Below are 18,215 nucleotides of genomic sequence, written 5' to 3' on the forward strand. Positions count from 1 at the left end.
GCTAAATAGTTAACGAAATTAAATTAAAGGGACTAATTAATGTATATTCTCAAAATATAGATTTTAACTAGTTAGTTTCATCAAAATAAAATGATTTAATAATATTTGTTTTAAATATAAGAATTAAATAATTAATTTCATTAAAATACAGATACTAAATATTTATTTATCCTATTGTTTAAGTTGTTTTTAGAAAAAAAAGTTATTTTAAAAAATTTATTAAATTTTTGAATTTTAATTTATTTTTTATAATTGATTCTAATTCAAGCTTACATTTAAAATTTTATAGCCCTTAAAAATATTCCAGTATCATAAACTAAATTCCATTGATAAATTTTAATTATAATTTAAATATATTTTAATTATAACGATACTAATATAATAAAATAATTTTAATAGCATCTAAATTTAAAAAAAAAAAACAAATTATTTTTTAAGCTCTATAACCAAAATGAGTGCTAATTAAGCCAAATTTTAATTAATAGTTTGATATTTAAAATTACATTTATTTCGTAGAGAAAAAATATATATATGAAAAATTTTTTTATGAAAAATTTTTTTATAAAAATATTTTTTAAAAAGATGTTTTTCATTATTTCACATTTTAATAAAATGATCAAAATTTAAAAAATAGGAAATGACTTACTCTTTTAAAAGAGAAAGTTGTATTTCTTAAAAATAATTAGTTTTTTTCATGAAATAAATAGAGACTTAAATATCTGTGTTTTTAACTGTTTCTATTTTCCTATAAAAATTGCTGAAATACTAGAGAAAAAAAAAATTAAAACATAACAAATATAAGTGCAATTTATTAAAAAAATTGATGGAAGATAATATCAAAAATTCAACTTTGATTAAGTATGGAAAATGGGTAAGTGCTTTGTTTGGTGTTGAAATTGGATGACTAAAATAGCATTTAAAAAACAAACATCATTTTGAATTTTAAAACAGGCAATTTTAAATAAAATATTTTATTATTTTAATTTAAAATTAAAATTTATAAATTTAATTTTAAATTAAAATTTATAAATTTAATTTAAATTAATTTATAATATTTTAAAATATTTAAAAAAAAATTACTTTTCTCAAACGGCAATATTAGCGGTACCAAATAGCCCTAAAATACTGCCTTACTCATTAGAAAGGGAAACTTGATTGATTTGATTTTTCAATTTATTTGCTTTTTATTTTTCAATAAACAATAAGTCTTTTAATCTCATATTTAATTTCCTTATTTTTTCATTGAAAGATATCACAGGAAATTTCGTGAAAGGAGAAATATCAACCTCATGAAAGGTATTACAGGAAATTTCACATCACATTTTAATAAAATTAATTTTTTATTCTTTTTTATTAAAAAAAATATATTAATTAGTCTCTTTATTTTTTTTTCATTTATTTTTTAGTCTCTATCCAATTTCATCCAAATTTTTTTGTTAATCAATATAATTAAAAGTGATGCAAATTATGTTAAGAGGTTTAAAAAATGACAAAATTAAACTTTTTGTTCAAAATAACTAAGAAATTTCAAATTAAAATTTGGGGGTTAAATTTTTTTATTTTTTATTTAAATAAAAAATTAAAAAATTTAATTTCCTTGTAAGTTAAAATTCGAAAATTTTACAAAAAAGAAATAATATGATAAATAAAAATAAAGTAAAGAAATTCTCAATTAAATAAAGAACGCATTTTTTGAAGTCAATACGAATAAACGATCTATGTCATACTATTTAATTCTCGACGTTGAATCGATTTGATAGCTCAAATATTGTTATTTATGATATTGATCAGACACGATATCATCAAGATGAAAATCATTTCATTAAATTTAAAGGCGAAAAATTTATTATCTCCATGAGATAAAATCTTGAGTTATTGTGAAGTAAAGAAAAATGAAAGGAATAAAGTCTAAATTTCTCCCTATACTTATTGGAGAGGTTTAATTTAACATCATTTTAACTTTTGATTCAATTTAATAAAAAAAGTTTTAATTTATGTCAAATTTAATCTAAATTTAAGAAAGGTGCAACTCACTCACCATTTTGGTGCGTGAGTTGCTTTTTTTTAATTTTTTAAATATTTTTAAAATTAATTATTTTTTAATGTTAATTGTGTAGTTAATTATTTTTAATCTTAATTAATTAACTATAATTAGCTATTTTTATATTTTACTTTTTTACTATTAATTAATAATATGGAAAAAATAATATTTTTATATTTTTAGTTTTATTTAATTATAATTTTCTAATTTTAAATTAAAAGCATAAAATACAAAAATCATATTTTTTTATTTTAATAATTAAAATTAATTATAGTAATAATTTTTAATTAATTATATGAAAATATAAAGATATTTTTTATATTTTCAGTTTAATTAATAATATTGAATAATAAAAATAATATTTTTAGTTAAATAATTATACAATATAAAAAAATAATATTTTAATATTAAAAAATAATTAAATATTAAAAAATGATACATATTAATCAATTAGACTAATTTGAGCATAAACTAAAACTTATAGATTAAATTGAATTAAAAGTTAAAAATAGATTAAATTGAGCCTCCCTAATAAGTACAGGGGCAAATTGAGTTTTATTCAAAAAAACTAAACGATGAGATTATAGAAGTAAATATTCTTTCATTTATTGCTACTGCACTATTTATTCTAGGTCCTATTACTTTTTTACTTATAATATATTAAATAAAATAATAATAAAATAATATATAAATTTCTAAATTTTATATAATAAAATAATTGATATATTAAATAATAATATTTAAGATAAATAACAATAATAATAACAAAATTAAAATAATAATAAAAAATAAAATGATTTAAATCTAACTATAAAAAAGTTAAATTTCTTATTTTTTTGAAATAAATTGAGTTTAAATTAAAAATTTTAGACTAATTTAAATAAAAAATTAAAAATAATTAAATTAAACTTTCTCAACAAATATATAAATGAAATTAAGCTTTAAACCTTTAGAAAATAGAAGATTGTAGTTATACTTTTTAAATTATACGAACTAAATGGAATTCAGATTAATTTTAACAGCCTCCGGAAAGGTATTACAGCAAATTTCATATAACATTTTAATAAAATTAATTAATTATTTTTTTATTTTAAAAAATATATTAATTAAACTCTTTATTTTTGTTTCATTTATTTTGTATCCAATTTAAGTCAAATTATTTTGTTAATCAATATATTTAAAAGCGATAGAAATTATGTTATGGGGTTAAATAATTCAAGGTTTAAAAAATGACAAAATTAAACTTTTTGTTCAAAATAACTAAGAAATTTCAAATTAAAATTTAGGGGTTAAAATTTTTTATTTCTTATTTAAATAAAAATTAAGAAATTTAATTTCTTAATTTGTAGGCCAAAATTCAAAAATTTTATAGAAAAGAAAGAACATGATAAATAAAAAAAAAAGTAAAGTAAATAAATTCTCAATTGAATCAAAAATTCATTTTTTGAATTCAGTATGAATAAATGATATTTCTATGGAGGGGTGTGCAAATGGTCGGTTCGATTCTAAACCGAACTGAACCGATAAAACCAAAAACTGAAAATAAAAATTTTAAAAACCGAACCAAATAGATTAATAAGAGAAAACTGAACCGAACCAAACCGATAAATATCGGTTCGGTTGGCTTTAAACATATCAAACTGAAATTTATAAATTGAGCATTTGATTTCCAATTGGATTCAGTTCGGTTTTAAACTGATCAAACCTAAATCTTATGGTTTAGTTCGGTTTTCTTTGATTTCCTTGATATATATATATTAATAATTTCGGTTCGATTCAATTTTTATTTTTTATTTTTTTATGAAAATAACCGAACCTAACGGATTAACCGAAATTATCAAAATTATAAACCGAACCGAACCGATTGAGTTTTAAAATTGAACCGATTGAACCGAATTGACTCGATTCAGTTCGATTTTTCGGTTTAAACCGAAAACTGCTCTCCCCTATTTCTATGTTATACTATTCAATTTTTTATGATGAATCGATTTGATAGTTCAAATATTGTTATTAATAATATTGATCAGACTCATCCCACTAAATTTAAATGGGAAAGATTTATTATCTCTACAGGATTAAATCTCAAATTATTGCAAAGTAAAGAAAAACAGAATGATTATGGAAGTAAATATTATTGCATTTATTATAATTGTACTGTTCATTATAGTTCCTACTATTTTTTACTTATAATATATTAAATAAAATAATAATAAAATATAATATAATAATATATAAATATATAAATGTCTAAATTATATATAATAGAATAATTTATATGTTAAATAATAATATTTAATATAAATAACAATATTATTTGATATAGAACATAAATATAGAATAATAATATAATATATAATATATAAAATTAAAATAAATAATTTATAAAATTAAAATTAAAATAATAATAAAAAATAAAATGATTTAAATCTAATAATAAAAAAGTTAAATTTCTTGATTTTTTTTAGGTAAATTGAATTTAAATTGAAAATTTTAGACTAATTTAGATAAAATGTTAAAAATGATTAAATTGAACTTTTTCAACAAATATATGAGTGAAATTGAGTTTTAAACCTTTAGAAAATACATAATTACGTAGTTGTATTTTTCAAATTATATGGACTAAATGAAATTCAAATTAATGCTTAAAATGATTGAAGAATTAAATAGTATATAGAATAAAAATATAAAAATTAATTAATATATATACTTTAAAATATAAGAATCAAAGATTAAATAATAAATTTTTCTAATAATTTTTTTTAAATATAAAAATTAATAAATACATATTTCAAAATAAGAGAATTAAAGACTAAATAACAGTTTTTCTTATTTATTTATTTATTTATTTATTTATTTATTTTTAATGGAAAGGTATCACAGGAAATTTCATAAAAGGAGAAATATCAACCTCAGAGGCCATCACCATATCTTGAAAATGGAGTAAAGAACAAGTAAAAAAACAAAAGGAAAATACAGATCATGAGATCAGGTTCAATGTTAAGAGTGATTCATGGAGAAATTTCCAACCAACATTTTTTTTTTTCAGGGAATTCTAACCTATAAATTTAAGAAAGAGAAAGAGCTAAATAAACAAATATCTTAAATAATAATAATAATAATAATAATAAAAAAGAAAATTCATGTGATGATATAATAAATAATGCTTACACTGATCATATAATATGTTTATATAGCACATGCAGCCTCATGCTTCTGGTTACGTTGGCAAATACGTGGGTTTTGATAGTAAATGATTTATATACCTATTTGTTATCCATTTAAAGATTGCATGGGCACCCATGCTCATTTAACTATAACTAATCCTAATTTTTTTTCTTTTTAATAGAGAATTGAGAGATAAGAATTCAAATATTATTTATCAAGTGAATAATATGTCTTTCTAAATCAAGTTATATTCGACATACTCATTTATTTTATTAATGTTTAAACATCACCATCAATAAAATTTTTAGTTATTAATATATTATTTTGTTAATAAGTTTATTGATAAAAAAAATTAAATTATATTTTTGGTAATTCTTATAATAATTCAAAAATTATGATGACAACGATTGTGATTGTGTTGATAATAATGGTAGGGGTGTGCAAACGATCGGTTCGGTTCCGAACTGAACTGCTAAAACCAAAAACCGAAATTAAAAATTTTAAAAATCGAATCAAACCGATTGATAAGAGAAAATACCGATCAAACCGAAATTTATAAAATTTCATATTTTTAACATTAAATCTAAATAATAAAAACATAAAAACAAAAAAAAATTAGAAATCAAAACTCAAAAATCTTAAGGTTCGGTTTGGTTTTCTTTAATTTCAGTTCGATTCGATTTTTTTGATTTTTCATATATATTAATAATTTCGGTTCGGTTCGATTTTTTTATTTTTTTATAAAAATAATCGAACCGAACCGATTAACAAAAATTATCAAAGTTATAAATCAAATCGAACCAATTAAATTTTAAAATTAAATCAATTAAATCAAATTCAATCAATTCGATTTGATTTTTCAATTTAAACTGAAAACTGCCCTCCCCTAAATAATGGTATGATAAAGCTAATGGTGGCGACAAGGGCATTTGACGGTGCTTAAAATTTTTAATAAAAATATTATTTTTATGAATTAATGATATGACTACTCACAACGCACTAATGACATCATTAACTTTAAAAATTTTTATTTTACCCTTAAACTTTCATAATTTAATAAATTTACAAAAAATAAATACATAAATTAATCCCTAATTTTGATTAGGATAATAAGATTTTATTTGTTCTAAAAATAATTATTTTCCTATAAAATATTTTCGTATTTTCTAGCATTAGAACACTAAAAAAAATAAATCAATAAAAAATATTTTCTCAATCAAATAAAAAATATTTTCTCAATCAAATAAAAAATATTTTGTTAATTAAAAAATAAAGTCAATTTTAAGAAAAATATTTTTTTATGAAAAATAAAATTATTTTTTATTTTTTAAATTTTGATAATTTTATTAAAATGTAAAAATATTTATATATACATAATATAAATTAAATTTTATTAATTTAACATTTTATTAATTTAACGTTGCAATTAAATAATAAAAAATATTTTTATTTTAAAAATTATTTTTCATAAAAAATATTTTTATATATAAATTATTTTTTATAAAATAAATAAAATCTAAAATTCATTTAATTTATTTTTAAAAGTTAAGATTCGACAAAACTTTTTAAATAAAAATCAAAATATGCTTTCGGCATTTAAGACATAAAAAGACCACTTGTCAGTCACAACCTTTCATAGTGGGGATGGAGATTTGCCACCATTGTTTTTGGTTCAACATTCTTTTGCCCATTTCCTCCTGTCAGCATAATTGAAAGTGGGGGCTGAGTGAAACTTCTAGGAAATAAACATCAAGTCTACTACACATTTCTTCTACATTTTTGTTCCTAATGAAATATGAAATAAATATTTCATTAGTTGACTTACTACACTAGAAAATACATATTCAATTACTTAGTCATTTGTTATTGAAACCTTTCCCTATTGTATTATAAAGTACTAGTACTTAATCACTAACTCACTTGCTATTGGAATATACTCATATCATTGAGAACTACTTGTTAAATGATGATTCACTATTCATAAAAAATAATCTAATTTACTAACTACCACAAGCATGCTTGTCATTGGGGCCGTCTCATCCTTAAATTAATAGATGGGAAAGGTTTCAACTCTCTATATATATACATATACATATAAGGGACAATAATTACAAATTTGCCCTCATAAAAAATTGTATAATAGTTATTGGATTTATATTAATTATGAAATTTATGAGGTAATATTTATAACAAGTCTCTTAAGCTTTGCTTCATATTTCACTTTTGTCTTTTAACTTTAATTTGTTATTAAAAAATCTCTTAAATTTAATTTTATTTCACAAAAAATCTTTCAAAATTAAAAAATAGATTGTCGTGATAATATTAATATGCTAGGTCTAAATGGTAATTGAAATAAGCTACCCTATAATGTTTAAAGCAAAATTTTCTTCACACTGGTAAACATAACCTAACCTGGTAACCCCATCAATCAACCATAGCACCACCTTTCCAAGACGAGTAAAACAATTCATCGATATTGAAAGAGGAAAAGGAGGAAGAGATGTAGAAGGAAGCATGAGGAAGGAAACTCCAATGAATTTGAATTCTTCAAGTTTACTCAAGAGTTTGCTCGATAATGGGAAAAATTGTCACAATAATCAAAAGAGTACAAATCAATTGGCAACAATAATGCAAAATTAAATTACTATATTGATCCAGGAAAGTGACACCCAAAATCTGAAGAGGAAAGGTATCCAATCATTCATCATCAGAATAATTGAACTTGACCGAATGGGATTGCAAATCAATCTGCCCTCCTCTGTATGTCCCACGCTTCTTCTTTGTTTTTTCATGCCTAAAATCCCTGAAGAAGATAAATAAGTTAGGACAGAAAATGTCGAGCTCCTTAAGAGTATGCATCTAGCCATGCATAGTTGCAATATTCTTACGTTTTCATAATATTCAGACCATCAAAAGAAGACATACAAGCAAAGGAAAGCATATGCATATGTGCACATCTATTTTGGAGTCATAAATAGAAATGAACAAGGAAAGAAGCTTCTATCATAAATGGAAAATTCATTTCAATCTCACAGAGCTTGTAAATAGGGAAGTCTACAAAAAAAGAAAAAGAAAAAAAAAAAGAAAAAAAGATCAGAAAGCAAACAACAATGAGCTTCCATAGTTATTAAAGGTGCAAAGGGCTATTAAAGCTGTGCATGCCTGAGAGATCCGGAAAGAATAAAAAAGCAAAATCATAATTAAGACCTAATATTTATTTTAAAAAAATTCAAGATATTACCATTGACAAAAGTTAACAATTTTCAAAGCATCAATCCGAAGTTAAATACCTAACCACCAAGAAGAAGAGCACAAAATGAACATCTTTTGCATTAAAATTGATAAAATGTTATTAAATATTTTATATCGTTGGTGAAGAAGAAGAGCCCCAAAAAGGGGGGGAGTGAAAGGTATCAATTTTAGTAATGTTGTTAGAATGAGAAAAGAAATGAAGCCAATTGGAAGAGAAGAGAGTGAAATGGATCAGTTTCATTACTGTTTTTTGGTAGGAAAAAACAAGAGGAAGAAGAGTAAGAACCAAACTATTAAGCTCAATTCTAAAAAAGTCCAAAACCATAAATCAATTAAGAAACAAACCAAAACTACATATTAATTAAGAAACAAACCAATCAGAATTTTTTTTCATTTTTGGTTTGGAAATTATAGGAAATTTGATTAGTTTAGTTTTGGTGACTTTTGAACCAAATTGAACCAACAAATGCCCACCCCTAATTACAACCCATCAACTCTAGCAAAGTTGGAACTAATGAAAGCATATATGGCGCAACTTGAAAGAAGGGGTAAAAAAATCATTTCAATTTTTCCATTTGATCAATTTTTATATTTTGAAAGTACATAATTGCTAGAATTCAATACTTTCACTTAAAAAATGTCACTTTGAAAGAAATGGAACCATAAAAAAGTGGTGTGATCTTATAAGAATTCAATTAATTCAATGTCTTACTATTAAAAACCCAAAACAACCTTAACTAATTTAAATGTATTTTAGTAGGTAAGGGTACAATAGGAAAGTAAATACATTTATTTTACATTTCAATTGTTCCGAACAATAATACTCAAATGAATTCTATCACTTTAACTTGTTCAAAACAAATGAATTCTATTATAAAATCATTTGAATTGAACTCTATTGTGAGAATTAAACTGAATTCTACCATACAAATTGTTCCAAACAGGATGATAATAAATAATAGTTTCAAAAAGTACACATCCACAGACAGGAAATTGTTTCGCTATCAAAATTTTTTTGGAGCAAAAATTAGTTCCAAAAAAGTAGCTCCAAATGTATCTTGATGTACTCTGGTCTAGTCTTTATTTGGTCTTTCAAATAACCACTTTAAAATCAAATTTTGAATTTTGAATTATCTATTTGAGCTAAAAATAATAGATGTTGACGCAGTATAAGTTGAGCAACCTGCCTACTAGAGTTCTTGTGGTGGTGGATCAACTCAATATATTGATGGAGTTTAGAGTTTATGACTATGATAATAAGATTAGGAATTGAATTTGGAAAAAATTTAGGCTTTATTTTGTCAGGATTGGATCATAAAGGGCTGGAATAGAAATTACAGGTTGCTGGATTTTTCTAGCAGGAGAGAAAGAGAACAAAGAGATTTAGTAAGTGCAGAAGTAAAAAGGAGAAGAGAAATAGTAATCACAGACTACACGCATAAATGCATATGCCTTCCAAACCAAATAAAAAAATTCCATATTCAAAGGCCTAAGAAAATAATTAGGTGCATCATAGAGATTCTAGTTTTTCCTATCAAAAAATAGCAATCCCATATGGAAAAATTCAATTAAATGGTAAATGAGAAGCCCAAAAAAAAAAAAAAAATCCAAGAAGATAACTTGTTGACAAAACAACCATTGCGGAATAACCTTGTTTCCTAATATATATATATATATATAAGTGCTCCAATAATGGAATCACTGCACTTCTACACACACACACACACATAAATATATTTTAAAAAAAATGTAAATTATGAAAATTAAGAATTAATTCAAAATGAATCCTAAACTTCTTTGTTCTTGACTGCATGATTTACAAATTCGACTTGGTGCACTAAAAGTGCAGTTTAAGATAATATGATAACTAATACAATTTGCCAAACAAATCCTCTGACGATGTTTGTGATAGACATTTTATCTAAGATTCTGAGTCCTGGGTAATCTGATTCTAGTTCTGTTTCCCATTGGCAGTAAGGTCATACCAAAACAGCATGAACACTACCTTTATGCCTTATATTAATATGTTACATATCTCAAAGCGACCAAACAAAAGAATAGCCTGAACTAAAAGATGTACCTTCCTCTAACTGGCCCAAGAATTTCCTGTGCTTTTGCACCATAACCATCCTCAGCTCCATCCTGACCAAAAAAAAGTTCGAAAAATTGAAGTTGAAGGAAAAGAAATACACAGAAAAATAAGATGAAGATTAAACTGAAAAGAAAAAATAAGAAGGAAACAAACCTTTGCCCAATAAGAATTATCCTTGAGCTTCTCAGCAGACAAAACCACCTCATCAACTTTTATTCTTTGAAAATGCTTGACTGTCTTCGGCTACAATGACATAATTCAAGTTTCAGATTAAACACAGAATCAATGATACTCTTGAACAGAATTATTCATGCTATCATAAAAGGCACTAAGAAACATGACACAATGAGAGATACAGAGCAGATCAACTCATCAAAAAATGTTGTCCCATGAAACAACTACTGAAGTGCAATCATGCAAATGTAAAGGACTTTTATTCTACAAGACCCCACAAGAGCCATACTCATTCAGCCACACTGAAATCAAAGTTTTGATTGGCTCCTGTGCCTTAATGATAAAATTGATGCATGTACAACAGTATCAATATTTAAGCTTAAAAAATTCCAGAATGAAAATAATGTACTACAACACATAGGATTTTTTTAGTCAAACAATGGATGCTATGTTCAGTCTCTGAACCAGTCAACTTGTAACTAACTAAACTAAACTCTCAAAAGCCAAGACAAAATATAAGGTTTAATATGTCAAAACAAGTTTAACAAAAGATGCATGGGGGCATCATCTTAGAAGAGCAAATACAATACAAATATATTTTCTGCTACTATTTTGCATTACAAAATATTCATATAGCAGTACATAGGACAACAAAACAAATTATACATTTCATTCATGCATCCCCAACACAAAGAATTCGAACCAAAAGCATATACCCCAATCAGAAAAGCACTGATGGTCTAAAAATATTTATTTTGCATGCCTTTTCAAGTATATCCTATGCCTTTAATTTTATTGATTTGCCTAACTTATAATATTAGTTACTGATATTTTTTCAATTGTATTGTATTGGTTATGAGAGTATACTCATGCCAATGCAAAAGCAAAGCTGAGGTGGAAGACTGGATATAATTTGCTAACTTGGAAGTATGGCCCTCCTAAGCTACAAGAGACAGGAGGGGTCCATGCACATTTTGCAAAAATGTAACATTTTTGGTAGTTCTTAGGGCTTGGGAGAGGCCTACATCATATGAGTCAGCAATTTTTTCAATGTTGAAAGTCCACCTCGCACCATGTCAATAATGGCAAATGCCTCAGACCCATCAGATAACTTATGAACCAAACTTAAAAAAAAAAAAAAAAAAAAAAAAGTAAAAAAAGGGGTTCAGTTCTGGACAAACAAGAACATTATGCAATTGTTCACAACAAATACTGCTTTTTTTTTTTTTCTAAATTTAGACTACTCCCAAGAATATAAAGATAGATGGATCACAACAGCTTTGCAAAAGCATCCTATACATGTGTATTGCAAGGAAATTGGTAGGTGATAATCAAGGAATATTTTATACATGTAGTGATATTTGGAACTTGAGGGTAAGAAGCTTCTAAGTTTGAAGCTGATAAAGTAACATATTCATATGGAAATGTTCAAATCCAAACCTCAGCAGAACCATTCTGTTGCTTTTTCATGGTCTTCTGACTGGAAAATTCCTCTCCGTTTTCTTCAAGGCTCCCATTTGACTGCCCATTAATCTGTTTAGAATCACCCAAACCAGCTTGTCTGCTTTCTTCTTTCTGAACTTTTTCTTCTGTTGTTGTGACTGAATGTAACTCCACAGATTGTTCTTTTATCTTGGGTTCTTCAAAACCTTCTTTCTTTCTACGTTTGGATTCTTCTGCCTCTCTATTTTTGGATTCTTCAACTAGTTTTTCACCAGTAAATTGAACAGCATCTTCTTCAGAAGCCACTCTTTTTCTCTTCTTGGAAACTTTTTTCTCTTTGGAAGTCGCATCCTCCTTTGGAGTCTGAAAATCACTTTTTTCAGAATCAATTTTATTTGGTTTTCCTTCATCAATTACAGGATCAGAAGACAGTTTGTTTCTCTTTCTCTTCTTATCCTTTGATTTATTTTCTGTCTCAGACTGAGGTAGTTTCTTACCATCTGGAAACACTAGATCCTTAGATTTTTCTTCAACCACCCAAGGCAATGATTCTAATGGACTATTATCAATAAGAGATGCTGAATCAGAGGTGCATTTCTTCTTTTTGTCCTTGCATTTTTTTACAGAAGATTCATGCACATTATCATCAGTGGACTCCTTCAAATTTTTTGTGCTGACTTGTTCTTCTTCACCAAGAGAGCAAGATATTTTTTTATTTCTCTTTTTCTCCTTAGATTTTACAGGCAATGTATCAGGTGTCATCGTCTCTTCAGCATTCTTAGAATTGGTATGTTTATCACCAGCACTCTTATCAATCCTCTTTTTCTCCCCATCGCCGATGCTGCTAAACAAATGCAAGTATAAAATCTATTATTTAAAAACAATCACTATATCAACTATAGTACAACAATATAAATAGCGAAACAACACATTAGAATAATCATGAAATACACACACACACATATATATATATATAACTAGTTTAAGAAATGTATTGACAGAAATAAAAAGATATTCAATGAAAAATTAAAGCAAAGAGAGATTGTGAAAATTAATGCAATACCATTAGTGATAAAATTTTGTTGTAGTTCTCTCTTATTAAGAAGTCACAAACTAATCCTTTAAGATACAACATTGCATTTGTTGTTCTAAGGGAATTGTAGGAATATTATAAATATTTGGCATCATACATCATCAAATTGGATTGAATTGTTACAATTTAATCCAAATATAGGATAAATTGTAATTTTGAGATATTGTTATCTGACTTGTGTGGTAATGGTGGTCCTGCCTGCCAATATCCACACAAATTTCAAGCCTCCAAATTATAAGGAAAAAATGAATTCTGCATTAATTTGAACAACCAACTATTTAGTTGGTTAAATATCTCTTCTCATAACCACCACACAACATCAGCGGTTAGATCCACATATATGGGATTTAAATGATGGCCAGATTTTTAATATTGTGTTAACTAAGTTCTACATGAGATTGGAATTATACAGGTGATTTAAGATATAGATAATCTAAATTTCATTGTTCAAGTGCTTAATTTAATTGCACTAAATCATCATTAAGGAACCAAAATGAAAAAACCCAGAAAGTTTTAATAAGAATTCGTCATCATACTCTTTTGAATTCCAACCTTGCCACAGAACCCAATTAATAAGATGGAGAACAAACCCACTCTTCCACTTGCCAACTATTATACCCTTTGAGTTGTCATAACTTGCAAGCTTAGAGCAATGCCAATATGAATATAGAGACAAATACAAAATACAATATATTCCTATCTAACATGTGAATTTAGCTATATAATACATCCTTACACAGGCTCAGGACCTTTCAAATCTGAAAAGGAAAGTTATGAAAATAAGGATTTGTCAAATTTCATACCAATTGTCCAAAAACTTGAAGAATATCTCCTCCAAGTCAAATGAGGAATCCTTCAACTCATCTTCCTGCAAAATGGAGCGAGGAAAATAAGAAATTTAACACAAGCTAAACCCATGAATTTGCAAACAAATTAAGAGAGACCTGGAGTTTGGTTTCTGATCGGAACTTCTTAAGAGTTTTGGGGAAGCCACTCTGTGCAAGATACTGAGCTATGGAGTGAATGAGAAGCGTCTTCCGCTTATTGTCGTCTTGCTTCATGCTTGAAGGAGGCTTACGAAGCACCACTTGGCGAGGCCTAAATGCTAGAAGATTAGAGTTTACGTTTGCTGTATTTGCAGTTTGGGTTTTGAGCATATATACACGGCGATGGTTTGGAAGTGGTGCGCGACGGGGACAGTGGGGAAGAACGCCGATGGCGGTGGGGGCTTCAAACTTGAAGGTTGAGCGCCAGCGGCAATTGAAGGACGAAAGGTTTAGGGTTTTGTACGAGGAAATCGTCGCTTTTAAAATATAGACAAACGACGTTGCAAATTTAATTAAAAATTTATAAATATAAAATATTTATATTTTACATTTATGTACCGTACAATTGAAGAAGAGGGCTAAACTTATTTCTTTTTTTTTTAGTGCGCGCGTTAATTATTTATTATTTTATTTTAATAATATAATTTATTATATTTTGTAATTTTAATATATATAGTACGTATAATTTAAATTTTATTAAAATTTTAAATAGGTAAAAGGGAAGAAATATGAAAAAAAAAATTAAATAGTTAAATACCTATCAAAATTAAATTAAATTTTCATTTCTTAAAAGTCTATTAACTAAATAAATTCAAAACTATTTTTACTTTGGTTGTTTATTTTATTAAAAATTTATAATCTAATTTGAAAATTTTAATAAGATGTCAAGTGATTTGATAAGTTATAATTTTTAATTTTTTAATTCGATTCATATCTTTCACCCCATTTCTCTCTCTATCGTTATCTCTCTCCCTCTTCTCCCCCTTCTTCTTTCCCTCCCCTCTCTCTGTCCCTCATTTTCTCTCTATAATACACGATAAATTTTGTTATCTAAATACATATAGAGAACTTGTATTTGTTCTATCTTTTTGAGTTAAAGATAGGGATTTTTAATAAAAAGAAAACAAATTTTTATGGTTTTGTTCAAACATGAAATTTTAGTTAATAACACAGGGAGAACCACAATTTTAATTTAATAAAATATAATCATATATGATATATAAAGATGTACAAACAAATTTTAATGTTGAGAAATTGATCTACTTAGATAACAAAATTTAGTGTGTGTAAGAGAGAGAGAGAGAGAGAGAGAGAGAGGGGGGGGGGGTGAGAAAGATAAATAAAAAAATAAAAATTCGTGACTTGTCAAGCCACTTGGCATCCTATATAGTAAAAGTCAAAATTCTCAAATTAGATTATGGGTTTTGAAGAAAAATTTTTTCAAATTTTGAAAACTATGATTAAATTGTCCAAAATTTTAAGTTTTACATATAGTAAACAACCAATGTAAATGTTTGGATTTATTTAGCCAATAAGCCTTTTCTTAAATGATTATTAATTATTTTTCTCAAAATGCTATTTAATGTAACAACATAATATATTTACAAGATAAATGTAATTAGAAAAAGTTCATTTTTAGATTAAAAGAATTTATATACACACACACAGATATATATATATATAACAATAAGAATATACCTTTAATAATAATAATAAGGGTTAATTGCAAAAAAATAAAAATACTATGAAGTTTACCAAATTTTAATTAGATTCTGAATTTGCATAATTACCAATCAAACACTCGCGTTTGATTGATGTCTTAAATTGACATGACTATTAATAAATCATTAGCATGTGATAAATGAGAGGTAACTGTAATAGCATTTACTTTGACTATTTTGATTTGGAACTACACTTTATAAGTTTGTTAATAGCTGATATTAATAGACAATTGACTTAGATAAATTATTTTTCTTTTGTCAAATGGTTTGATCCACAGTCGGCGGAAAGAGCTACTAACACATTTACTTTAACAAAGATATGTTGTTAAGGAGAAAATTACAGAATTAAATGGGATTAATAATAAAATCACTAAGAAATGATATAATTCAGTAAAAAATGTGATTAAAATGATACACTGACTAATGATTTGCATAACAGAATTAAAGTGTTAATAAAGATAAAAAAAAATTAAAAGATAAAATAATTTATTTGAAGAAATAGTTGATTGTGCAGAGAAAAAGAATTTGATTTGATTTTATTTTTGCTTTATTTCTAGGTTTGTATTATGTTATTTTGCATATGTGTACAGTAACAATGAACAAGCTTTGTTAATGTTAGTTTGAATGTATAAGTCGCTTAGAATAGAATAGGGTAATTATATATGCAGAATATAATTTGACTTATAATTTTTGGTTTGTTGAAGTATATTAGCAGTAGTCAATTTAAAACATTAATCTAATGTGATGATTTAATTAACAATTGTGCAAACTTCAAGATTTAATTACAAAAATTAGCAAATTTTATTGTTATTTTGGCAATTAACCTTAATAAGAATATATCTATAATAAACAATGATAGCAAAAAAAAAAAGTTCATAGTTTAGTAATTAATTTGACAAGTTAATTTATTTATAACTATTCATAGTTTTATAAAAATATTTTTTATGATATTTTCAAAATTTTTGTAAGAAACTTTACAAGTAATGGATGATTAATGTAAAAGTTTGGTTATTGATAAAAATATAAATAATGTAAATGATGAAGGCATTGATGTTGCCTCGCATAACTTTGAATGCAACATTATTCAACCTCCAAGTTTGGTGAGTTTAACGGTTGATGATGTGAAAAAATTGATATTTGATATATGGAATCAGGTTGAATCATTTTATAAGACTATAGTAGAAAAGTTGGGTTCGGCATATGCAAACGAAATTCACAGTCAAATGTCAGTGAAGAGCCAAGAATACATAAGTGAGTATGTGAAAAGGAAAGCAAACACAATTCCAAATGTAGTAATGGCATAATAACTCATAAAAAGAGGTCATGCTCAGACATATGTCAAGAATATTCAACACTTTTTAATGCAAAACTAAAAAATAAATAGTTAGAAATTTTGTTGATGCTCATAACCATAAGTTTATTAAACTTAAGCATGTTCAATTTCTTAGATGTCACAAGAATATCAATGATGCTGAAATGGCACAAGCTAAGGCTATGTGAGTTATTGGTGTGAGAACTAATAAGATAATTGATTTTTTGGCATATTAGTGTAGGAGTTATCAGAATTTGAGTGTCATATTGATATGTATAACTTTCTTGATTTAAAAAATATATCAAAGATCAAGATGGTGATACCTGCACCACATTGGATTTTTTGCAATGAAATAAGAAAATGACTCTGCATTCTATTTCAAACACACAATTAAAGAAAATGGACAATTAGGTAGTGTGTTTTGAGCCGATTCTTTTTATAGCTAGATTATGCATTTTTTGTGAAGTAATTGCATTTGATATATACTATAAGAGAAACATTATAATAACCTAGTTGTTACACTTATTGGTGTTAACCATCATTGTCAGTTAATAATTTTTGGTTATGCATTATTGAATGATGTGCATGCAAAGACTTATATTTGGTTGTTAAAAACATTTTTAGATTGTATGGATAATAAAAGACCCATATTTGGTGTCATCAATTGTAACACCCCTCACCCGTCTACAATATAGATGAGCAAGGCATATAAAACTCAATGTCGGAGCGTCCTATCTTATCTTATTTTATCTATTTAAAATTTTTGAATTCGTTATATTTTAAAATAAATTAAATTAATAAGAGAAATTGATAGAATTTTTTCATAATTATTACCGTTTGGCGTATCTCTCTAGTTACCTATTTAAAAATCTCATATAAAATTTCAATAAAATAATACATGATCTCATCATTATCAACTCACATTCAAATCTTGCAACTAACATTTATGCGTATCCATTCATGCGCAATTCATATATCAAAATTATCAAATTTTATTAATTTACATGATTTACATACTAATTACATAAATTCATAATTTACAAGATATATAAATTAATTACATATGAAATAGTTAATTTATTAATTTACATCACA

General features: G+C 25.4%; 1 protein-coding gene across 2 annotated transcripts; it reads right to left on the minus strand.

The window, feature by feature from the left end:
• Positions 1 to 7,721: 7,721 nt before the first annotated feature.
• Positions 7,722 to 14,584, minus strand: LOC110655598 (uncharacterized). 2 transcript variants are annotated; one of them, XM_021811983.2, is made up of 6 exons: positions 14,205 to 14,584; positions 14,064 to 14,128; positions 12,165 to 13,008; positions 10,704 to 10,793; positions 10,539 to 10,600; positions 7,722 to 8,009 (listed from the first exon to the last, which is right to left on the minus strand). In XM_021811983.2, the coding sequence occupies exons 1-6, from the start codon at positions 14,415 to 14,417 to the stop codon at positions 7,904 to 7,906; spliced, it is 1,380 nt and encodes a 459-aa protein (XP_021667675.2). In that variant the 5' UTR covers positions 14,418 to 14,584; the 3' UTR covers positions 7,722 to 7,903. The 2 variants fall into 2 exon arrangements, with proteins under 2 accessions (XP_021667675.2, XP_021667674.2); XM_021811982.2 differs by having other exon boundaries at positions 12,165 to 13,011.
• Between the last annotated feature and the right edge of the window lie 3,631 nt (positions 14,585 to 18,215).

This window comes from Hevea brasiliensis, chromosome 13 (genome assembly GCF_030052815.1).
Source record: "Hevea brasiliensis isolate MT/VB/25A 57/8 chromosome 13, ASM3005281v1, whole genome shotgun sequence".
Classification (NCBI taxonomy): Eukaryota; Viridiplantae; Streptophyta; class Magnoliopsida; order Malpighiales; family Euphorbiaceae; genus Hevea; species Hevea brasiliensis.